This window comes from Pagrus major, chromosome 3 (genome assembly GCF_040436345.1).
Source record: "Pagrus major chromosome 3, Pma_NU_1.0".
Lineage (NCBI taxonomy): Eukaryota > Metazoa > Chordata > Actinopteri > Spariformes > Sparidae > Pagrus > Pagrus major.
The window spans coordinates 11,378,028-11,397,206 of NC_133217.1; the positions used below are offsets into that span (position 1 = coordinate 11,378,028).

Sequence of the window (19,179 nt, forward strand, 5' to 3'; positions counted from 1 at the left end):
ACACTATAGAGTGAACTTCCAATATCTGAATTTTACCTGTGCCTCAAGAGCCTCATTACTGACCTGTCTTGAGTCTGAAATCCTATCTGAAATCACTAACTGCATTTCAGAAAATTTTATCTTATCTTAGGGTGAAAATTGAGCCTATTACAGAACTGTCCTAACTGAAGAATTTCAGCACTGCTAAAAATGGCAGCACAACTGTTGTTAGGTGTGCAAGGCAATGACAACGAAGATGTAGAATGCAACCAATTGCCACTTTCTCAAGGCCAACATCAATACAATGACTGTCAATTTTGCATTTTCGTATTTAAAAAAAAAGTTTCTAACCTGTGGTTTATGCACACCTGAGGGTAAGAAAGGCTACAATGTATTGAGCAAAAATGGATGATTTTTTATTCTATAGCTCAAATGAGATATGTTGTTTTAAAACTTGTAAACTTGTGTTTATAGTGCACCACTATATCTATCCTCTCCTCCACTGACACTCATCAAAGCTAAAACTGAATACCCGTCTTTTCTTTTCCGTTTCAGCAGGCTAGCTAGCCAGTAACAAGTTAAGTGAGACAGCCATTGTCATTGACAGGCAGCCTTGTGTACACTCTAAACACAGATACAGGCATGACGGGGCGAGTGATGAATGAAGAATTGAGTTTACACTTCTAGATAAGATGTCGTAGGATAAGATACAAGGGCTGAGAAAGGTTAGGACACAGTCATTAGTTTAGGAATTGCTTCTGGAAAAGCATGATCTTTTTCCTATCTTTGAAACTTCAGTTAAGACACGGCAAAAAAATTTCACTAGTGAGGCCACTGCAGGATAACTGCAGTAATCAATACACTGTCACAGTGATATTAATGTGTCTTTTAATGCGAACATTATACCTCTCAAGTTAAAATATTTCGAATATTCTTCATAATATTTCTATTTTATGAGTATCAGTGGACTAGTGAAGCAAGTGCTAGAGGATGAAATGCATGAAAATATTTACAACATGTAAAATAAATTCTCTGTTAACCATCCCTCACCCTTACCTAAACAGGGAGGCATCCTACAATAATGTGAAAGTCACTCGCTTCTGTCACTTATTAAGACATGAATCAAAAGCTATGAGAAATGATCAAATACAGAGAGCATGAGCAGGAAATGTGCATTTCATATTGAGCAATGAGTGCAGCTGGCTGCTGGCCTGCTGCTGTGATGGAGCTGGAAACCACTGAGTGACTGACTGGGAGAGAACCGGGCACGCTGTCAATGTAAAAGTACAGCGTCCACTGGCCACAATGCCATAGACTTGCACACACACACACACACACACACACACACACACACACACACACACACAGAGACAACAAAAAAAGCACAGACATAAACACAGATGCACAAAGCTTGCACGCCACTGTTCACACATAAAGTAAAGCAGATAAGTAAGATAAACACGCACACGAAGAACCCACGCATAGACACACATACTGTACATTCATACAAATGCACACACCCAAGGACGCACGCACATACAACAATGTCCCAATATCCATGCGCTGCTGCCCACTGTGTGTACGCCATCTGGTCTAAGTTAAGTGTAATATAAAAAGCTCATTCAGATACATGGTGAGTGTGGATGCAAACTTGGCACAGCTCAGGCCTCTCTCTCCCACCCTCCTCCACCACCTCTCCCTCTGCTCAGGCCCGGTTTAAGTCTAGACATCATATTGGAAAATGGCTCGCACACCACAAATACACAAGGAATATTCCAGCTATACTATTTATGGAGGTAGAACTACGTCTCTACCTGCCTCAGAGTAGGTGGAGCGGAGTAATGCTAGGTGTACGACGTCAGCTAATGGAAAGCAAATGCAGAAAACGTCTCAAATATATAACCTCAGTGTTTCATTAATGACTAATCTGGTCAATATGGAGGGCTGTGTTTGAGAGGGGAAGGGAACCTGTGTGTCTCTGTACAGTATGCGCTTACATTCATCTGGCCAAGCTCAGACAAGTATCTGACAATACAGTTAGATGACAGGATTGTATAAGCACCCTGTAAACAACATGCAAGGATAAGACTGCGTGTACAGACATATAAATCGAATAATAAAGATTTATTGACTATCAATCATGGTCACTGGAAATAAGATAGAGTTAGACAGACTCACACAAAGGGCCAAAGACAGAAATGTAGAGGAAAAAGAGAAAAGAGAGCAGGGGAGAAATGGCGAGGGGAGCAGGTGATCTACATGAAACCTACCAAGAGAAACTGGGTGAACTCCCCATAGCTGAGCTGCTTGTCCCTCTGTGTCCCAAAGTGCAGCCTTATGAACTCACAGTCCCAGTTGAAGGGGATGCGCTGATGAATGGTGGTCTGGTTGAAGACCTGTTTCACATCCTCTGTAACAGAGACAAAAAAAGACAATTAATTATGACTGAATGATGACAAGTTGCTGTTGACAGCCTAATAACAAGATGCAGCAACTGAATACTGGAGCGTACCAGAACTGCTTGCAGTGGTGGAGGAAGTATTTTACTCAGAGAAAGTACACAACAGTGTAAAAATGCTCCATTAGAAGTAAAAGCATTCAAGGGGTAAATGTAAAGAAGTATTATGAGTAAATGTAACCAGAGTAAACATACTTGTGATACAAACAAACAGCCCATGTGATTATTATATATTATAGGATTATTGTTGCTTATGCATCAATGTGTAAGTAACTTTTTACTGTTGTAGGCGGTCAAGCTGGATCTAATTTTGTACACAATATATATCTTTGGTAGTTTAAAGTGTAACAATATGTCATATTTTATTAGACAATAAAACAACAAATGTGTTTTATAGCAAAGCTATCAAATAAATGCACCTCCTGAAATGCAGTGTAGAAGTATAAATTAACATAAAATAAAAGCACTTAAGTCAAATGCAAGCCTCTCAAAATTGTATTTGAGTTATACTCCACTGTTTTCCTGTGTAAAAGTATATAAAATATACACAATTTAAACCAAAATCAGAAACCAAGGCTAAGGCAAAACAGTTTATCTTTAAATCCTTTATAATGACAGAATAACAGCTGTGTTTAGGTTGTACAGATTACACCCTACTTTTAAAGCTAATGACCAGCATACATTCACCATGTATAGGGCCTTCACCACTATTTAAATCCTTCCATATTATCCTTTCTGTATCTTCACGCTTACATAACAAGCAATTATCAAATACTTCTTCCATCTTAAGTTTTTAGTTTGCTCTAATAAAGACCTAAATTCTGTTGGGACAAAGCTTTGTGAGTCAGCTCTTAACAAACAGCATGTGTTTCCTATCATGTGGTTAACATTAGTAATTATTTGATTTTGGGGAGAAAAAAAAATGTCTGCGACTGTTTGTGACAAAATGTCAACGTCAATCTCCAGAACACAATTCTGCTCTGATTGAGCCTTAAGTTCCTCAACTCTAAATCAGTCTTGAATGACACATGGCAGAACTTGTTTGAGCTGTGTAGGCTCTGTATTCAGAAGGAAAAGCCTTTTCTTCTCACTCGTGTTCCTCTGCCTGAACCCTCTAAGCCTCTACAGCCGGTGGAGTGGAGAGACACTGAACATGACTCCTAAATTACAGCCTTACTAAAGAAACAAAAACAAACCAATAGAGCGACCTGTTTCTTATTACCAAACAAGCTGCGCTGAACGAGTGGAGAAAGGAGAGGAGGAAAGAAACAATTTTTTTTTATAAAGACAGAAAGGGAGGGAAAAAGAGAGAGAGAAAGGTGATATTTACTTCAGCTCAGCCGTACCTTCTGAAGATAGACAGCTTGTGCATTGTTTTTTTTTTTACACTTTAATGAGGCAATAAATATACAGCCTTTAACTCTTTAAAGGAGAGGCCGCCTCAGAGCTCGCCGTTTATATTATCAGCTTTTATAGACCTGTCAACACTCAGTCCTCTTTCTTTTTTTGTCTTTTCTGGCAGAGGCACAGCGGCATTTCACTTGCTGTGTTACAATTTTTATTAACTCTACATTCCACCAAATTATGTATTTATTTTTTCGAGTGCTAAAAATTCAGAGCACTGTGCCGCCTGTACTTAACAGAAATTACTCAGGTTATTATCAAATAAAAACAGGCTTTATAGAAAAATGAAATAAAAAGAAATCAGAGTACAGACATTTATAGCATGGGAAAACAAACGGGCCTTTAATGCAATGTAAGCTGCAGCTATTAATGTTTTTAATAGGTAATAAAGAAGGCAGTTCTTGATTTTGTGGTGCTTTAATCTAATGAACGGCAGAGAGAAAAAGGGAGCGGGGGAGAAAAAGGGAGAATTCTGTAATGTATCACAATAAAGCAACTTTGACAAGTCTATAATCTGAGTCACAAGTTATTTGCTTTTGGTGAAACGTTAGCCCGATACAAGTGGCAGACACTGAAGTCAGTGTTTGTGCACGGCATGATGTGTGTTATGTTTTTCATGCAATTTTCCACTTGTATGTGAGTCTCATAACTCACAGGCATTGGGATATTCATTAACCTTTGGGAGACGCAGAAAAACAGCAGACCTTTTAATTGCCACCGAGACAACGTCACTCTAATTGATCCTTTTAAATATGAAAATTTACATATGTGCATATATAATCAGCCGCAATGATCTTGCACCCTGTCGACAGCAACAATTAAAATGAAATTCACTTACTCTTCCCTGTTTTGCGAGTGGGATGTGTGCGCTGCATTTCAAATCAAGCCTAATGCGCTAACGCCTCGCACACCTACAGAAGGCTGGCATTAGACTTGTTTAAATCAATTAGGCAAATGTGAAATAAGCAACGAGTACAAATGTCTTCCCTTTTCAACCTCGGAGCTTCCAGGCATCAGAGTAATGGTGCCAATCATGCACACACACACATACACACACATACAGAGAGCTACCCACCCCCTCCCTCCATCTTCATCTCCATCGTTTAGTTGCCACCAGCCCTCTCCACCTCCAAACCTAACCTTATCTTCTTTTCAGGCAAGATACAGGACCGCAAACAGTATTTTTGTTTGTGGATGCAACCATGACGAAGAATAGATGAGTGGAGGTCAGACCCTCACATAAATAAAAGAGGAGTTTGTATGAAAACTTCTTTCGTGGTGCATTTAAGAGTAACATGCTCTCTGTAAGCACTGGCTGAATAAGTCTTTGTTAAATGTCAAATGCAAAGTGTTTAGGATTGAACTTTTGTTTCAAGTTACATAAGAACATTACAGTTATTTAAATAATCTTTAAAAATATTCCTGACTTACAACTTTATTTATTGAGGAAGAACATGCACAGCTCCACAATTTTTGAAGATGATGATGAGAGGTTATCTTGTTTTGTGGAAATTACAGAAAAAGTGAAATGCCTGAAGTTTATATGGGAAAAGTAACAATACTCACAGAAGAGTGGAGGACAAGACATACTTAATACCATAACAGCACTATCAATTATTACAAAAAAATGTCTTTACGTAACATATTTGTTCATGTGTTTCTGGGATTTGTACTTTCCAGGGGTCAGTACATAATTCCAGATCTCTTGTAAAGCACATGCGAATGGTTTAGTAAAATGCAAGGCACATCTGTGCAAACCTCACTAAGATAAGATACAACTTTATTAATTACGAGGACATTGGTGTGCCAGAGATTGCTCAAAATTACATTAACTTAAGAACAGAAAATCCAAAACACAAAAGAGCAATTATATAAAGTGTAAAGGAAGATGATGCTGACATTAGTGCCTCAAAGAATAGCATTCAAAAATAAGATACATTTTGCCAAAAGAACATGTGTCTACAGTATTATTTTATATAACCTTATAAATCAGGAGCAGAGTTACTTACCAAAAGTGGTCACTCCATTGCCCGCTTTATCAAACAGCAGGAAGGCAACCATGAAAAGGGAGTCTGGGGCACACAGCACCGACTCGAATGCTACAAACTCCGGAAAGGAAATCAAACTGGGAGGGGAGAGAAGGGCAGAAAAATGGAGAATACTGTGAAAGACTGGTAAATGCTGTCATTTGAGTTCATTTGTCAATGTGGTAGTCATGTTTCAAGTTCCCTGTATAAATACTTAATCAGCTACACATGTGAGACACTGAGTCTTTGATATTCATTTAGTTGTGTAATAGGTAATTACGGTTTAACCTAAGTTGCACTAATAAAATGGAATATTCAATTAAAAAACAAGCTATTTTAACACTGCATTAAACCACAAAGTCCATTGTAATTACTGCCACACAGTGGCAAACCAGCACACTGAGACAACCTATCAATCTGCGCTACGCCTAATTCAAGCGGCCCCTTTATCCAGTAGTCTGTTATTCCGTATATAATGTCATAAACTCATTGAGTGTGACAGTAAGAAAATAAAACATTTTTTAAAAGCTCAGTGTGTGTTCCCGGTCTGAGCTGGCAGCTGGTAGAGAGGGCCAACTTTACACCAACAGGAAAAAAAGAGGTATTAATAATTATTAAGTTTCATATTTTAGCGTGCCATTTTAAACAAGTAGACAGGCGAGGAGGGAGTCAGGAGGCAGTTAAGGAAATATAATTCCACTCAATATAAACCTAATACAATATGTGGTTTAGAGTGTAACTCAAGAGAAGCCAAGGTGGTAAAAACTTTAAGTGATGGAAATTGATTTGTCTGCATCAATGTGAGTATGTCATGACTTGAAAGTAAACAGAAAAGATGAGTTCTCTCTTTAACACTTCTTTTTTTTCTTCTAATATTGTCAGTGTACGCAGAATGTTATCTCCTTTCTCCACATAGTGACACAAATGCCCACATGCTTTCTCAACAAGAAATTTAAAAAAAACCCATAAACATCACTATTGTGTGAGAGCCTGTGAGCCCCCATGGGAGAATCCTGCTGCGGGGAACTGGACCACGCAGTCTAGCCTTTATTCAGGCCCTGGTTCACAGTTGCCACGAGTCCATTATGAATTTCACAAATGGCTCTGATAATTACAGCAGGGGTCAGTGCTAATGAGCCGTCCCCGAGCATCCATCTATTAAACCTATTTCAATTTCCAAAGGGGGAGTATGGGGAAGGAGGGAGGGGGGATGCAATGGCTACATTTTCCTGTTTGCTGTAATTAATTATGGTACTGATGAAATTTAGAGGTGTTTGTTTGGACTGTTTCAGGTTTTCATGTGGGTGCTTGTGTGCATCCTGAAATGTACTTATATGTACGGACTGAGAAGGAGAAGAGCTGTGCACTGACAAGAAGTACCCCTTATCAAAGTAATAACCAGGAAAACAGAAATATTCTTAAAAATGGCGAGTGCCATTGATATCTTATAAAGGCTGAAAAGCATGTTTAGATTACTGGCTTCAAAGACTCATGAATGTAGTCTGCTAAAAATGTTATTCTTCCCTTCAACCAAGAGGCCAAAATAGTCAGCACAAAAGACCAAGATTAATTCTTGGTTTGAGTATATTCATAAATACATACTGGTATGATGGCTTCTATATGCTTCCAGAAAGGAGCAGATGTGTGTGTTGGAGCGAGAGCTACAGAGGAATCATAAGAAAGAGGGAATAAAATTGAGAACATTTCCCTCAGATTTCCTCTGTGGCAAATCAAATGAGCTGTCGTTGTTTCAAAGGCAAGACAAATTGTTTGATTAACTAAGCAGGTAGTTCTTAAGAGCAGGGCCCTGCTGATGGCAAGTAGGTGGCAGGGGGCACAAAAGCACACTGCTGCGACCATGGATCCACTGTTAGAAACAAAGCCAATACCATTGCTGCAGACGCTGCTGGAATATTATAGAACTTTGCATTAATGATAATTTTTTTGTGACAAATGTATAGTACAGTCTGAAATTATACCTCAGAGAGGTTAATAGAGGAGTAGAGCAGGTATAGGTTGCAGCACAAAGACTGGGAGCGTATTCCCAGTAGGGTTGCACAATTAATCAAAATATTAACGAAATCGCAATGTGCCCAAGTGCAATATCCAAATCGCAGAAGTTGCAGTTTTCTTTGATAAAGATACAATGTGTGACAAATCAGTATTTCAATCAAGTACTGCAGTAGAGCCAGACCGATGTATTAATCAGCCGATGTCGGCCTATCGCATATATATTGTTGTCCAATATGAATCCCATCACTTTCAGTGCACTATTGTCATTTTAGACAATAAAGTTTACTGATAAAGTGTAAAATATTCTGCCTACACCACATAACCATGATTTCAATAGTTTTGAAATTAAAATTAAAATTGTGATGCAAAAATGACAATTCCCACTAATCATGACTCATATTGCAAATGTAATATATGCATATTGTATGTATATATGTAATATAGTAAATGCAGTATGATTTCTTTATACCATTTTGTGCAGCACTAGTTCTGGGGCAGAACCGAGGGAAAAAGTCAGATCCCTTCTTTTTTACACGCATCAGTTTACATGCACACCCGGTCGTCCCGTCTGTGTTTTCCCAGACGTTGATAATCAGCATATTAGTGTAACTGAGAGGGCTGCTGATCATGAAGGGATTGGACCACGATTTAGACCAAGGAGCCCAGACAAGATCCAGGGGGCATCTCCATAACACACACACACACACACACACGGGAAGCAGTCCACGTGAGCATTTACACACTGCTTTGTAGCCGGGGATGAAGCTTATGATGGTTGATTAGCAGCGCCATGACGACTGCAAAATGATTACCCACAGAAGGGGGAGCCATTTTTTTGCTTTGTGGACGCAACCCCAACGAGACACTCAATAATCAAATTAACCGACAGCATCTCCCAACCATCAACTGCTATGGCGTGCATCCAGGGCTGCCCGATACATGTACGCAGCCCGGGATGAACTTTGGAGACAGTGCTAATGTGATACTAGCGCATGGCATCTCCTCAGTGTTCTGTGTACTTACTTACTTTACTCCTGTGATTTTGTTAAATCTTGTGCAGACATATCCGTGACATGTGTCAGCCGAGAGATGTAGCACACAAGACTTGATTCTATCATGTGCTTCTATAGATGACAGCTGAATGATGTTTTTGTTAGGGTGCAGATACAATACAATTTAAACTGTCTGTGATACATCTGTCCGGCATCAGAACTCCACCCTATATTTCATATATTTTTGTTTGTTTTTTATCTCATCTTTGTCACCCAGCTTTTATCTCTATCTCCTCTCAGCGGGCATCTAAATACACTCCTCTGAACCGAAAACCAGGCTTGGAAACATTGTTTACAAGTAACGTAAATGCATGGTGTTGGTTAGGCCCAGCTGATAGAAAGACAGCTCTCCTTCGTTGATAGTAGCGGGAGAGAGGGGCCTAGAGGGGCTTCAATAATCCCCTGTCCCTGGCATCTTGGCATTGTTACTGACAGCCTTCCACCCACCTAGAGCATTTGTGCACACACACACATACACACACCCAGGTGAGTGCTATCTGCCAGTATCTGTTCGGTTTCGAAGAGTGGACACCCACCGGTCCAAGTCCGAGTCCAGAATGTCCACAGCGGCTGGCAGACTGCTATTTTCCCAGCACGCTCCCTTAACAAAGTTTTTTTTTCCCTGTTTTTTTTAAGAGTCTATGGGGAAGTGGGTTTTTTCACACTTGAACAGATGCTTCTATCAAAATATCAGAGGGAAGAAGGCACAGAGAGAGGCAGAGAGGTAGGGAGTCGGAGCCAAAACCAAACGGAGGGAGCTCAGAGTGCATCGTGGTATGTAAGAGAGTGAAGAGAGAGTGATGATGAGGGCGGAGAAATGCAAAGAAAGTCAAAGGCGAAAAAAGAGAGGACATAAGTATGTTGGGTGAAGGAGGAAAATCTTTAAACCATCTTTTAGTTCTGTATGTCAGTGCACACATACACAAAACATTTGATTCCTGGAAATTGAGACCCTCTACCCTCCAAACGCTTTCTTTCTTTCTCTCTCTCTTTATCTATCTACTCTTTATCTGTCTCTCTGTCTCACTGGGAGCGGCAAGAATAAGAGGGAGAAAAGTGATTTCCACATAACAGATTGTTACGACTGTCACTATATCCCCTGATTTACACAGTCGCAGAGGGGGGAGGCAGACAAATGCATTTTCACTGTTTACATCCCCCCACACACACACTCACATACACACTCAAACAACACATCTAAGTTAAATTTCTTTCACAGAGATACACTCCAAAAGAAAAGTAAGCGAGCACGCTGCCTGCCGTCCGACCCCCTGCTAAATCTATTACCCCTGACTCATCTTGCCGAAATGGAGTCCTACCTGGCAAAAACAGCAGCAGGCGCACTAGCTTGGAATATACTACACTCATATACCAACCAAATCTTATTGTTCGCAAACAGATTTGCATGAGATCGGAACACTAAAGTGGTTTGTTTTGTCTTGCGCCTGTTCTTTTCATAAGGTCTGCACGGATGAGCGCTTGAAAAACAATGCATTCATGTCCCCAGCTAGCGCTCACGGCGCTGATGTTGCCGCGTCTCTACTTTTCTATATCCATTTTGTTTTGTGCTCACGACACACAGGTCTGCAGAATAATCATCTAGACTCTGTCTCATCAAATCATTTATCTATCAAAGTTCAGGAGGAAAATAACACATCACACAATATGAGCATCATAAGGCCTTTACAATGTCAACTGTAAAAAAAAGAAAAAAGAAAAAGGAATCACATCCAAACCAAGGTCGAAACAGACTTTTTTTTTTACCCTGTTTTGCCCCCGTATCATTTCCATTCCCCTCCACAAAACCAAAATGAGGTTTAGATACAAAGCCTGGGCCATGGGTTCCTAATAGATTTACCCTGATGCCACGGCCACCATTTATCCTGCTCCAAAGCCACACAATGCAACCGAGTGCTCCTGAATAGCATGGGCAATTACAGTGCATGTGTGTGTTTTTTTTATGTCTGTGTGTGCGTGCGTGCGTGTGTGGCTGCCTTGCTCTCTCTTTTTTCCAATTCCAAAACCCCCACTACTCCATCTCACCATCCTCTGCACACACACACACACACACAAACAGTCACACACACCTTAAAGCAGATGTAATAACATGAAACTACGCACCCATGTGCACTTTGCTCTTTGTAGAAGCTCAGGTGGTTACCATGGCAATGTGTATTTTTTTTTGTTTTTTTTATCTTTTTTGACTTACCCTAACATTTTATTACCCATCATTATGTATCATTAAATACATACATATTAATGTAAAAAACAGGGGTGATGGGGATGGGGGGAGGAGTAAGTGTGAAATTGGGGGTATATCTACAAAGAAGGAAACACCTGAAAGGGCCCTTTGGTGGTTTGATGTCTCTTTGCTATATAATTCAAGTATGAGCATCCCTCTGTGATTTTTTTTACACCAAAGGATTCAGTCATAGGTTTGTTTATAAAATGCAAAATAACACTAGAAAGGTAGTCACACGAGATCAAAGGGATACATAATACATGTACTGATAGCTTTAATAAGAGTCCTTCATTAGCTCACTACTTAGCAGTTGGCTTGATATTAATGAGAAGAGATAAATTTGTGGCTTAAATAGAGATGCAGAAGCACAGCAATTTCACAGCAACTTCTGCCACAGATATTTTCAAACTATAATGATGTCAATCCTCATGGGAACTGTTGTTGATCCTCTATTTCTGTCATTTTGTAAAGAATCTATGACTATATGTGCCCTCTTTGTATCACAGTCAAGTAAATCCTCCAAGGTGCAACAATCATCTGATAAATTCTGTTTTAAACCCATTGTACCAACGCGTTCATTTATGTGAAACAAAAGATCCTATTAAAAGAGAAATATCAGAGCACCAACCCATCTTTCTTCTGATCCACAACTCCAGCCAGCAGATTCGTGGCCTCGTCTGACAGTCGGATATCTGTGTGGGCATGGAGGAAACGGCTCACAAAGTCCTGCGGCGACATGAAGCACTCGTCATTCTTCTTGACGCTGGCATACTGTAAAGAGAAAAACAGACGCAAGATGCAAGGACGCACGCTGAGCTTTAGAATCTGATCGAAAAGGAAACAAACGTAAATCGAATGGCAAGTGAAAAGCTTCTTTGATAAGAGAGCGAACACAAAAGAGAAAAACAAAAAAGAATACATAGGTAAAATCCTACCTTTTCAAAAATGGCTTTCAACTCAGTGGGGTCGGCCCTCCTAGGCAGACCTGCCTGCAAGACAATAAGTGAACATTTTGTGAATACGACTTTGATACGCCAAGTGAATACAACAGCTCATTTTGCACCGCTGTTTGAGAAACAGGACAGAACAGCAGTTCAGACATGTTTAATTTGAGTACTTTGAGGGGCCTGAAGATGTAAACATACCCAGTACTTCATGATCAAAGAGAAAGATTACAAAAAAACTCAATTAAATATAATTTTGAGCTTTGAGATTCATTCTTTGGGAACACATATCTCAGATTAAATATTCTAAACTCAAGGTTAATTTACTCTCACTTATTATGGAGCTCTCTGGATCACTCTGGGGAACTTGCTCAGGTGTCATCACATGAAGTTGCTCTGCAGGTCATGTGATGATAACTGAGCAAGTTCCAGTCACTGAAAAGGGCAGTAAACTTAGAAAGTTCAAGGAAAACTTGAGTTTAGATTCAGAAATTCAGATACTGTCATACGGGCTGATATTCTTATATACACAGAATATAAACATTAATACACATTTTTTGCAATGATCCCTCAAACACTTGGCAAAGATACGTATGTAATGGAGGAAAGATATTTTACAGTTAAACCATAAAACTTATTGCCCAAAATGATACTGAAACAGTAAACTTCAGTGATCATCTGTTTCTGTATTGTTCTGTAAAATAGTTTTCATGTCAGCTCATATCGCACAACATACGTATACGATATAGATACAGATACAGATACAGATATCGATATATCTCTGATAAACCAATATCGGCCACCAGATATATCGGTCGGGCTCTAGCTATTTCACATATTTTGTGTGGAAAAATGTTTCTAGTTTTCTTGTAATGTCTTCTCCATCTCCTCAATCACTTTACGACCCCTCAGATTTAAATTGCGACCACTTTGTGGGTCCGGACCCCCTGGTTGGGAACTGCTGTGTAGACCATAATGCTGTTTCTGGGGTAATATTCTAAACACCAGAAAGCAAAGGGGCTGTAAATTATGGAAGTTCTGGTTGAAGACAATTCAATATTATTATAAATAATTATTGAGTATTAATATTATTTCAATTTTGAGATTAAAAAAACAGAATTAAGAGATAAAAAGGTGAAATAATGAGATAAGTCATAATTGGATGTGTGATTGGATAAAATGCCAACATTTACCTCATGATTTTGACTTCTTATTTAACAATTTCAACTTTTGATTGCACAATTATGACTTTTCATCTCATAATTATGACTTTATATTGCAGAATTTCAGCATTTCATCTCAGAATCATCACTTTTTTCTCATAATTTCAACTTTTATCTCATACTAATGACTTTCTATCTCGTGGTTTTGACTTTTCTCTCATAATTATGCCTTACAATTGGGTTTGTTTTTGTTTTTTTAAATCAAGGCTACGTTTTATTTATGTTTTCTTTAACTGGCGCAAATGGGCTTCCATAGGTACAGAACTATTAGATGATCCAGATAAGAAGTTGTGTATAGTACATCATGAGTGTGTGTAATTTAAACCCTTCTCTAAACATAGTCCATTGGTTGTATACACACAAGGACAAGGCAGTGAAACGACTCCTGGCACCGGTAAGTTGATTAACGTTACTTTGTGAAAGGTTACCGGTTACTTCTGACAGAGACAGTCCAGTAAACCGGACACGGGGCCCAAAGTGTTAAACAAAACAAATAGCAGCAACAGTATCATAACTGAGCTCTACGCCATTGCTGAAGCTACAGCTCAGCAAGTTTGACTTGGTAACCATTAGAGAAATGCACTTTAAGTTAGTTAGCGTTAACTAGCTAACCGGCTACAGTAAAGCCTCAATGTCATTGCCGTGTGTCCACTCATGGGCGTAGGTTTCTATATAGATGGTCGTGACATGTCACAACCAATGTTCGAGGATTGCAAAATAGTCACTACCAATATTTGTCTGCTGCTGAGCCAGTAGTAACGTTAGTGAGTGGTAGTAGTGAGCATCTTCCAAACTGTGTCCGCTACTTGAAATGGATAAGAGGAAGAAACAGCTGAGAAACAGCGATTAAAAAGTTGAAGTCTCTGGAGGTGGAGGCTGCTAAATGTGCGAAGTTGACGGAGCTTTTTGGTGCCGGGACCAGTGACACCGACCCGCCAGCAGCCACAGGTGCTGCTGCGCCGGGAGACGAGGGAGGAGGACCTGACGATGATGAGCGAGTGGAGGCAGACAGGGTCAGTAACGTCAGCCTGGGGCTGGCTCGGCTAAATGTTTGAGACATGTCCAAAACAAAGTAAAAAAACGTTTTTACATTGAATGTGATGCGACCTCACTAACTGCATACTGATGAACGCAGCTGCCGCTAATGCTAACGTAGCTGCCGCTAATGCTAACGCAGCTGCCGCTAATGCTAACGTAGCTCCTCAGGGACTGAAGTCGTTATTTTCTAACTTTGACAATCTAACATGTGGCAGCACATCAGCCCAGAGTTAAAGGGCTGTGACTGTTGGTAGTTGTGGTTGATTTTGTTCAAATACGCCGAATTGTGATATTATGGGTTACTATTGTTCAGATGATTTAGCTAAGCTAGCTAACAGATGCTAACGTCAGCGGTCTCTTGTTGCCATAGCAACAGTAAACATTCACGTGGCCTGATGAGCTGTAAACAGAGATACAAAACACAAGTAAACCTATAGCAAATAATAAATTTAATTTGCAATATTTACCATTGAATTTATTGTAATCTTTCAATTCATTTATTGTTTACTGAGGTGATAACTATCTAATAGGTATAATTTGTGTGTAAATGTGTTACTTTTACTGTAGTTTTCAAATGGCTGTGTATAGTGTTAGTGTATAGTCTTGAGCATTTTCAGGTCACAAAGATCTGGCTTTTTTGCATTGGGAAACACTAGTAAAGTGTCCTAATGAAAACACGACAAAGCCATTTGACTACCTTGTTCATAAATGATGGTGTCAGGACTTTTTTTTATGACACACACACTTTCATTGATAGGAATACTTGGTTTTGAGGAATGACCTCTATTTTGAGCATGTGACATGCTTTTGCAGGTTATCAACAAGGTTTTGCAGTTTGTACTAATTGTTTTGAGAAATGCACCAACTGTTGTGCAAATGTAAGTAATGATGTGAGAAAAACTCCACCCCGTCTCTGGTTTTGGGTTCTTCCCGTTAGTCTCGTCCCACCCCTGGTCATAACATAACTTCTGTTGTGATTTGACACTATAATGAACAAAGATTGATTGGTTGATTGCTATAGCTGTCAGTTTTAGTCCTTGAGTTCATAGCTACGTGCTTTATTTGTTAACTGCTATCAAGGAATATGACTCTCCTTTGTAGTATGTGTGAGAAAGGACGCCACGAGATTTGTGGACTTCTTCGTGGTGTCCGCTGATAATATAGTGGGCTGGTCTGGACAGAAAATGCCAGAGCTGAATTTTTGTCCCAGTCCACCCCTGGTAATGTCACTACCAAAGCTGAGACCAAACCTACGCCCTTGTGTCCACTGGTAACCTCTAGCACATCCTCTTAGCAGGCTAACCGGCAGTTAACGACCCCCCCGGCCAGACATCCTAGCGGGCGGAGAGCTCCGGAGCAGACACTCCGAGGACCGAGCACATCACCGACAAGGCGACAGCCCCCCGGAAGGAGGAGAAACTGATGTGTTAAAAAGTCTCCAGCTTACCTTTGCTGCCATGCTAAGCAAGCTCGCTGTCAGACAGTCCCGTTCACTTCCTCCTGCGTGACGACGTTCCCATGGAGATCACGCGCCGGTGCAGTGAAAGGAGGATGAGAGAGGATCAGCTGCGCACGTGGTGCACGGTGGGGGCACGAGAGGTCAAGTGGTCAGTGTCTTCTGCACGTCTCATACATACAGTATACTGATCCATGTAAGCGTGAGAGAGAGTTACTTCTGCCCTGGTGTCTTGTTATACACTTTACATACCAACTACATGAAGATGGCATTTAATGTTATCCTGTCTATTATCACCTCCTGCCCCAGTCCCTGGATATGTTGTGCATGGATTACTGAATGAGCCTACAAGACACAGACCCAGGAGCCCAAGGTGTCTTGGGGCCCCCGAGCAAGATCATATGTTAGAATTGATTTTAATAAGCATTTCTCATTAGGGCTCCAGGGCACAGGTCACTTTAGTACTCCTGATTTTTCACTATAGAGCATCAGCTGTCTCATCTTGTACTATTTTTTGTGATATTTTGGTTTAAAATTCCCTTATACAGCTACACAATGCATACTTAGACTATAGTAAGTCTACATTAGAAACTACTAAAGCAATTCAAACATCCTTGCTTGAAGGAATCTTTATCATACGTTTCTGTTGACAAAGATATCAACAGAATATAATAGAATTAATATTTTGCATGCGATAGTAGGCTGTACTGGATTTTTTATCCATGAAAAGGAGTGATAGGGGCCTCTCTTTATCCAAAGCATGGGCAAAAAAATGTTTTAACCAACAACAAAACCTTAGAGTTGAGATTTAATGTGTAAAGCATGCAAAGTGACTGCTAACAATGTGAGGGGGCTGCGATGGTATTAAGAGATGGGGACTTTTATGTGTCTGTGCCCGGGGGCCCATCCACAATGATCATGTAAACAACTTGACCACTTCCTCCCTCTTGAAAAAAAATCACCATCATACTCAACAGCACGTGATTTTTGGCCTCCGGCAGCAGCAAAGTATTTAAAAGTTTCAGCTGCAATCTTTGCCCCAAGCTTTATTATATATTACACATGATAACACAGAAATAACCGTGTGGGTTTATTCTTATGCACAGTGAGTCTCCGCTGTACTAAGAAACAGAGGTCTGCAGACGTCGGAATAAAAGCCGTAGTTCCTTCCCCACACCTATTCTTTCCTTGCAGTAAATGGTTCCTATACTTTATTTCCAGCTTTTCCAGCCCATCTGTGCTTTGTGCCAGGAGGGAAAAAGGTGCAGAGAGAATTTCATGACTACAAAAGCAAAGGTTAACATTACTCACAGCATAAAAACAATTTAAAAGGGAGCAAAAGGGCTCTAATGGCCCGACAGTCTTCAAAGAAAATGTATTTTGCGCTCAAAATAATTCATAGCTTTTTGCCGGTGGCTTTTCAGCTTCCCGGAGACCCAGCATGAACCACTGTATTTTTCCCAGCAGGCTCTCTGCTCCTTGCAAAATGGCCTTCGCTAGGGCATACCTCGCATCCCCTCCAAATATTGACAGCACTGAGTCCATTGCTTATTGGAAAAATGGCTGTAAGTAATGTTTTATCAGCCGATGCAATCTCCACACCTGTATTTTCCCCTGTCATATGACAATATTTGACAAGATTAATGATTTGATCCCATGACATTTTATTTCCCATCACTGTCAATCTGCCGGCAAACAACTCACTTACTTGTGGCATTTGGTGTAGGAAGCATGTAGCAGCATTTGCTTTGCTCGTGTATTATTCATGAACTGCAAAATTTACTTGAGACATGTAAACTACCATGTCTAGCAGTTTTTGACATGAAACTCTTGACTGTTTATGTGGAAAAATTCTTTAAAAATTACCTTTTTTAGAAGAGAAATTCAGCCTCTATTTTTAGAAATCAAACAAACAATGATTCTGTCAAGCGCCACGGGGTATGTGGGTAATAATGATAAACCTCCCGACCTTTGAACTTCGGTGGCTCGAGGGGTCTCCTGCCCACGTCCCCAAGGGCCCACGTGTCCTGACAGCTTGAATGATGAGTGGCGGACGGCCATCTCAATCTGCCTCCTGCTATTTTTAACCCCACACTAAACACAGTGCTTCCAAAATAGGCCCGAGCTCTAAACAAATGATTAATAGGGCACTTAGGGTCTCCCCACTGACCAGCGCTTCCCTATTAACAGCCAATAACGGAGGCCCTCTGGGGTCAAAAGGTTTAAAGACTTTCTAATAAAAGTAACAGAGACATGGGGATGTGTTTTGGGGGAGAAAAAGTTGTGTCTCGGTTTGAAATGCTGACAAGTTAATAATCCCTTCTCAAATGGCCCTACCGCAGTAAAATGGCCAGTTTGTTCTTACTTTTATTGCTATCATCTGTCAGTCACTCACATCTTTTTTTTTCTGCCTCCTCTTAAGTGGACTGAAAAAGCTAAAACAGCTTTACAGTAATGTTCTCGCCCAGGCTTTATTCTCATTCCCCCTCTCTTTCTTTTCTTTTTAGCTTGAGTGTGAATTCTCATTGTAGTTTTAGGCAGGAAATGCCTAATGGATTCCCAAAGACGTATTCATGACATGGTAATGAGATTCAAATTTGTAAGACATTTCTGACCTGAAAAAAAAAAGAGGCCGCTTGTGGCAATGGCTTTGTCCTGTTTTTCACAATTCAAGAATACTTTCTATTCCTATTGTCATTTGTAAATGTATGGGATGGGGAGACAAAGCAAAAAACAGAAGAGTAAAAATGAGGAATCAACTTAGAAATGTATTGATCTGTCACTTCCTGCCAAAATAGTTTCCTAGGGTTGATGTAGAACATGGGTCAATGGTAAATTGTACTGTATTATACTGTTGCATCTGTAAATGGGTTGTGTTCAAGGTGCAAGATTTCATTAGTTTTTGACAGTACGCGTCATACATGCTAACCAATATGAGTGAACTGAAAATTTCTAAAACTGCAGATTTTGCCTTTGCCATACCCCATAACACTGATCTGAAATAAATGATGCGTCTATGTTAAATGCCTCCAACAACCTCTATAGTCTCATAAAGCAGCTTGTTAGCAACCGCCTTTTGAAAGACACATAAATACTTTACTTGGAATATTTACTGACATAGTTTATGTTGAAGAACAAAACGTGAAAATATCTCAAGCTTGTGTGAACCACAGACCTTATTTCAGGCATCTAACTGAAAACCCATTCAAAAAAAACCATTGACTTCAAGAGGAGGGAACAGGAAGTGAAAAAGTGCCAACTTATTTCCTGGTTTGGGGACTCATTTCTGTGGCACTCCATGGCTTCGGGGTTGAGTTCCACTGATAAGTTAAGGAAGTCAGAG

General features: G+C 40.1%; 1 protein-coding gene across 1 annotated transcript in view; it reads right to left on the reverse strand.

Annotated features, from left to right (window-relative positions):
- slc25a13 (solute carrier family 25 member 13) overlaps positions 1–15,839 on the reverse strand; it is a 52,676-nt gene extending 36,837 nt beyond the window's left edge. The window contains exons 1-5 of the mRNA XM_073462793.1: positions 15,824–15,839; positions 12,111–12,160; positions 11,804–11,946; positions 5,851–5,966; positions 2,250–2,389 (exon numbers count right to left, since the gene is read on the reverse strand). Of these exons, the coding sequence (XP_073318894.1) occupies positions 2,250–2,389; positions 5,851–5,966; positions 11,804–11,946; positions 12,111–12,160; positions 15,824–15,839 (465 nt within the window). The remainder of the gene's footprint in view (positions 1–2,249; positions 2,390–5,850; positions 5,967–11,803; positions 11,947–12,110; positions 12,161–15,823) is intronic.
- Positions 15,840–19,179: the final 3,340 nt, after the last annotated feature.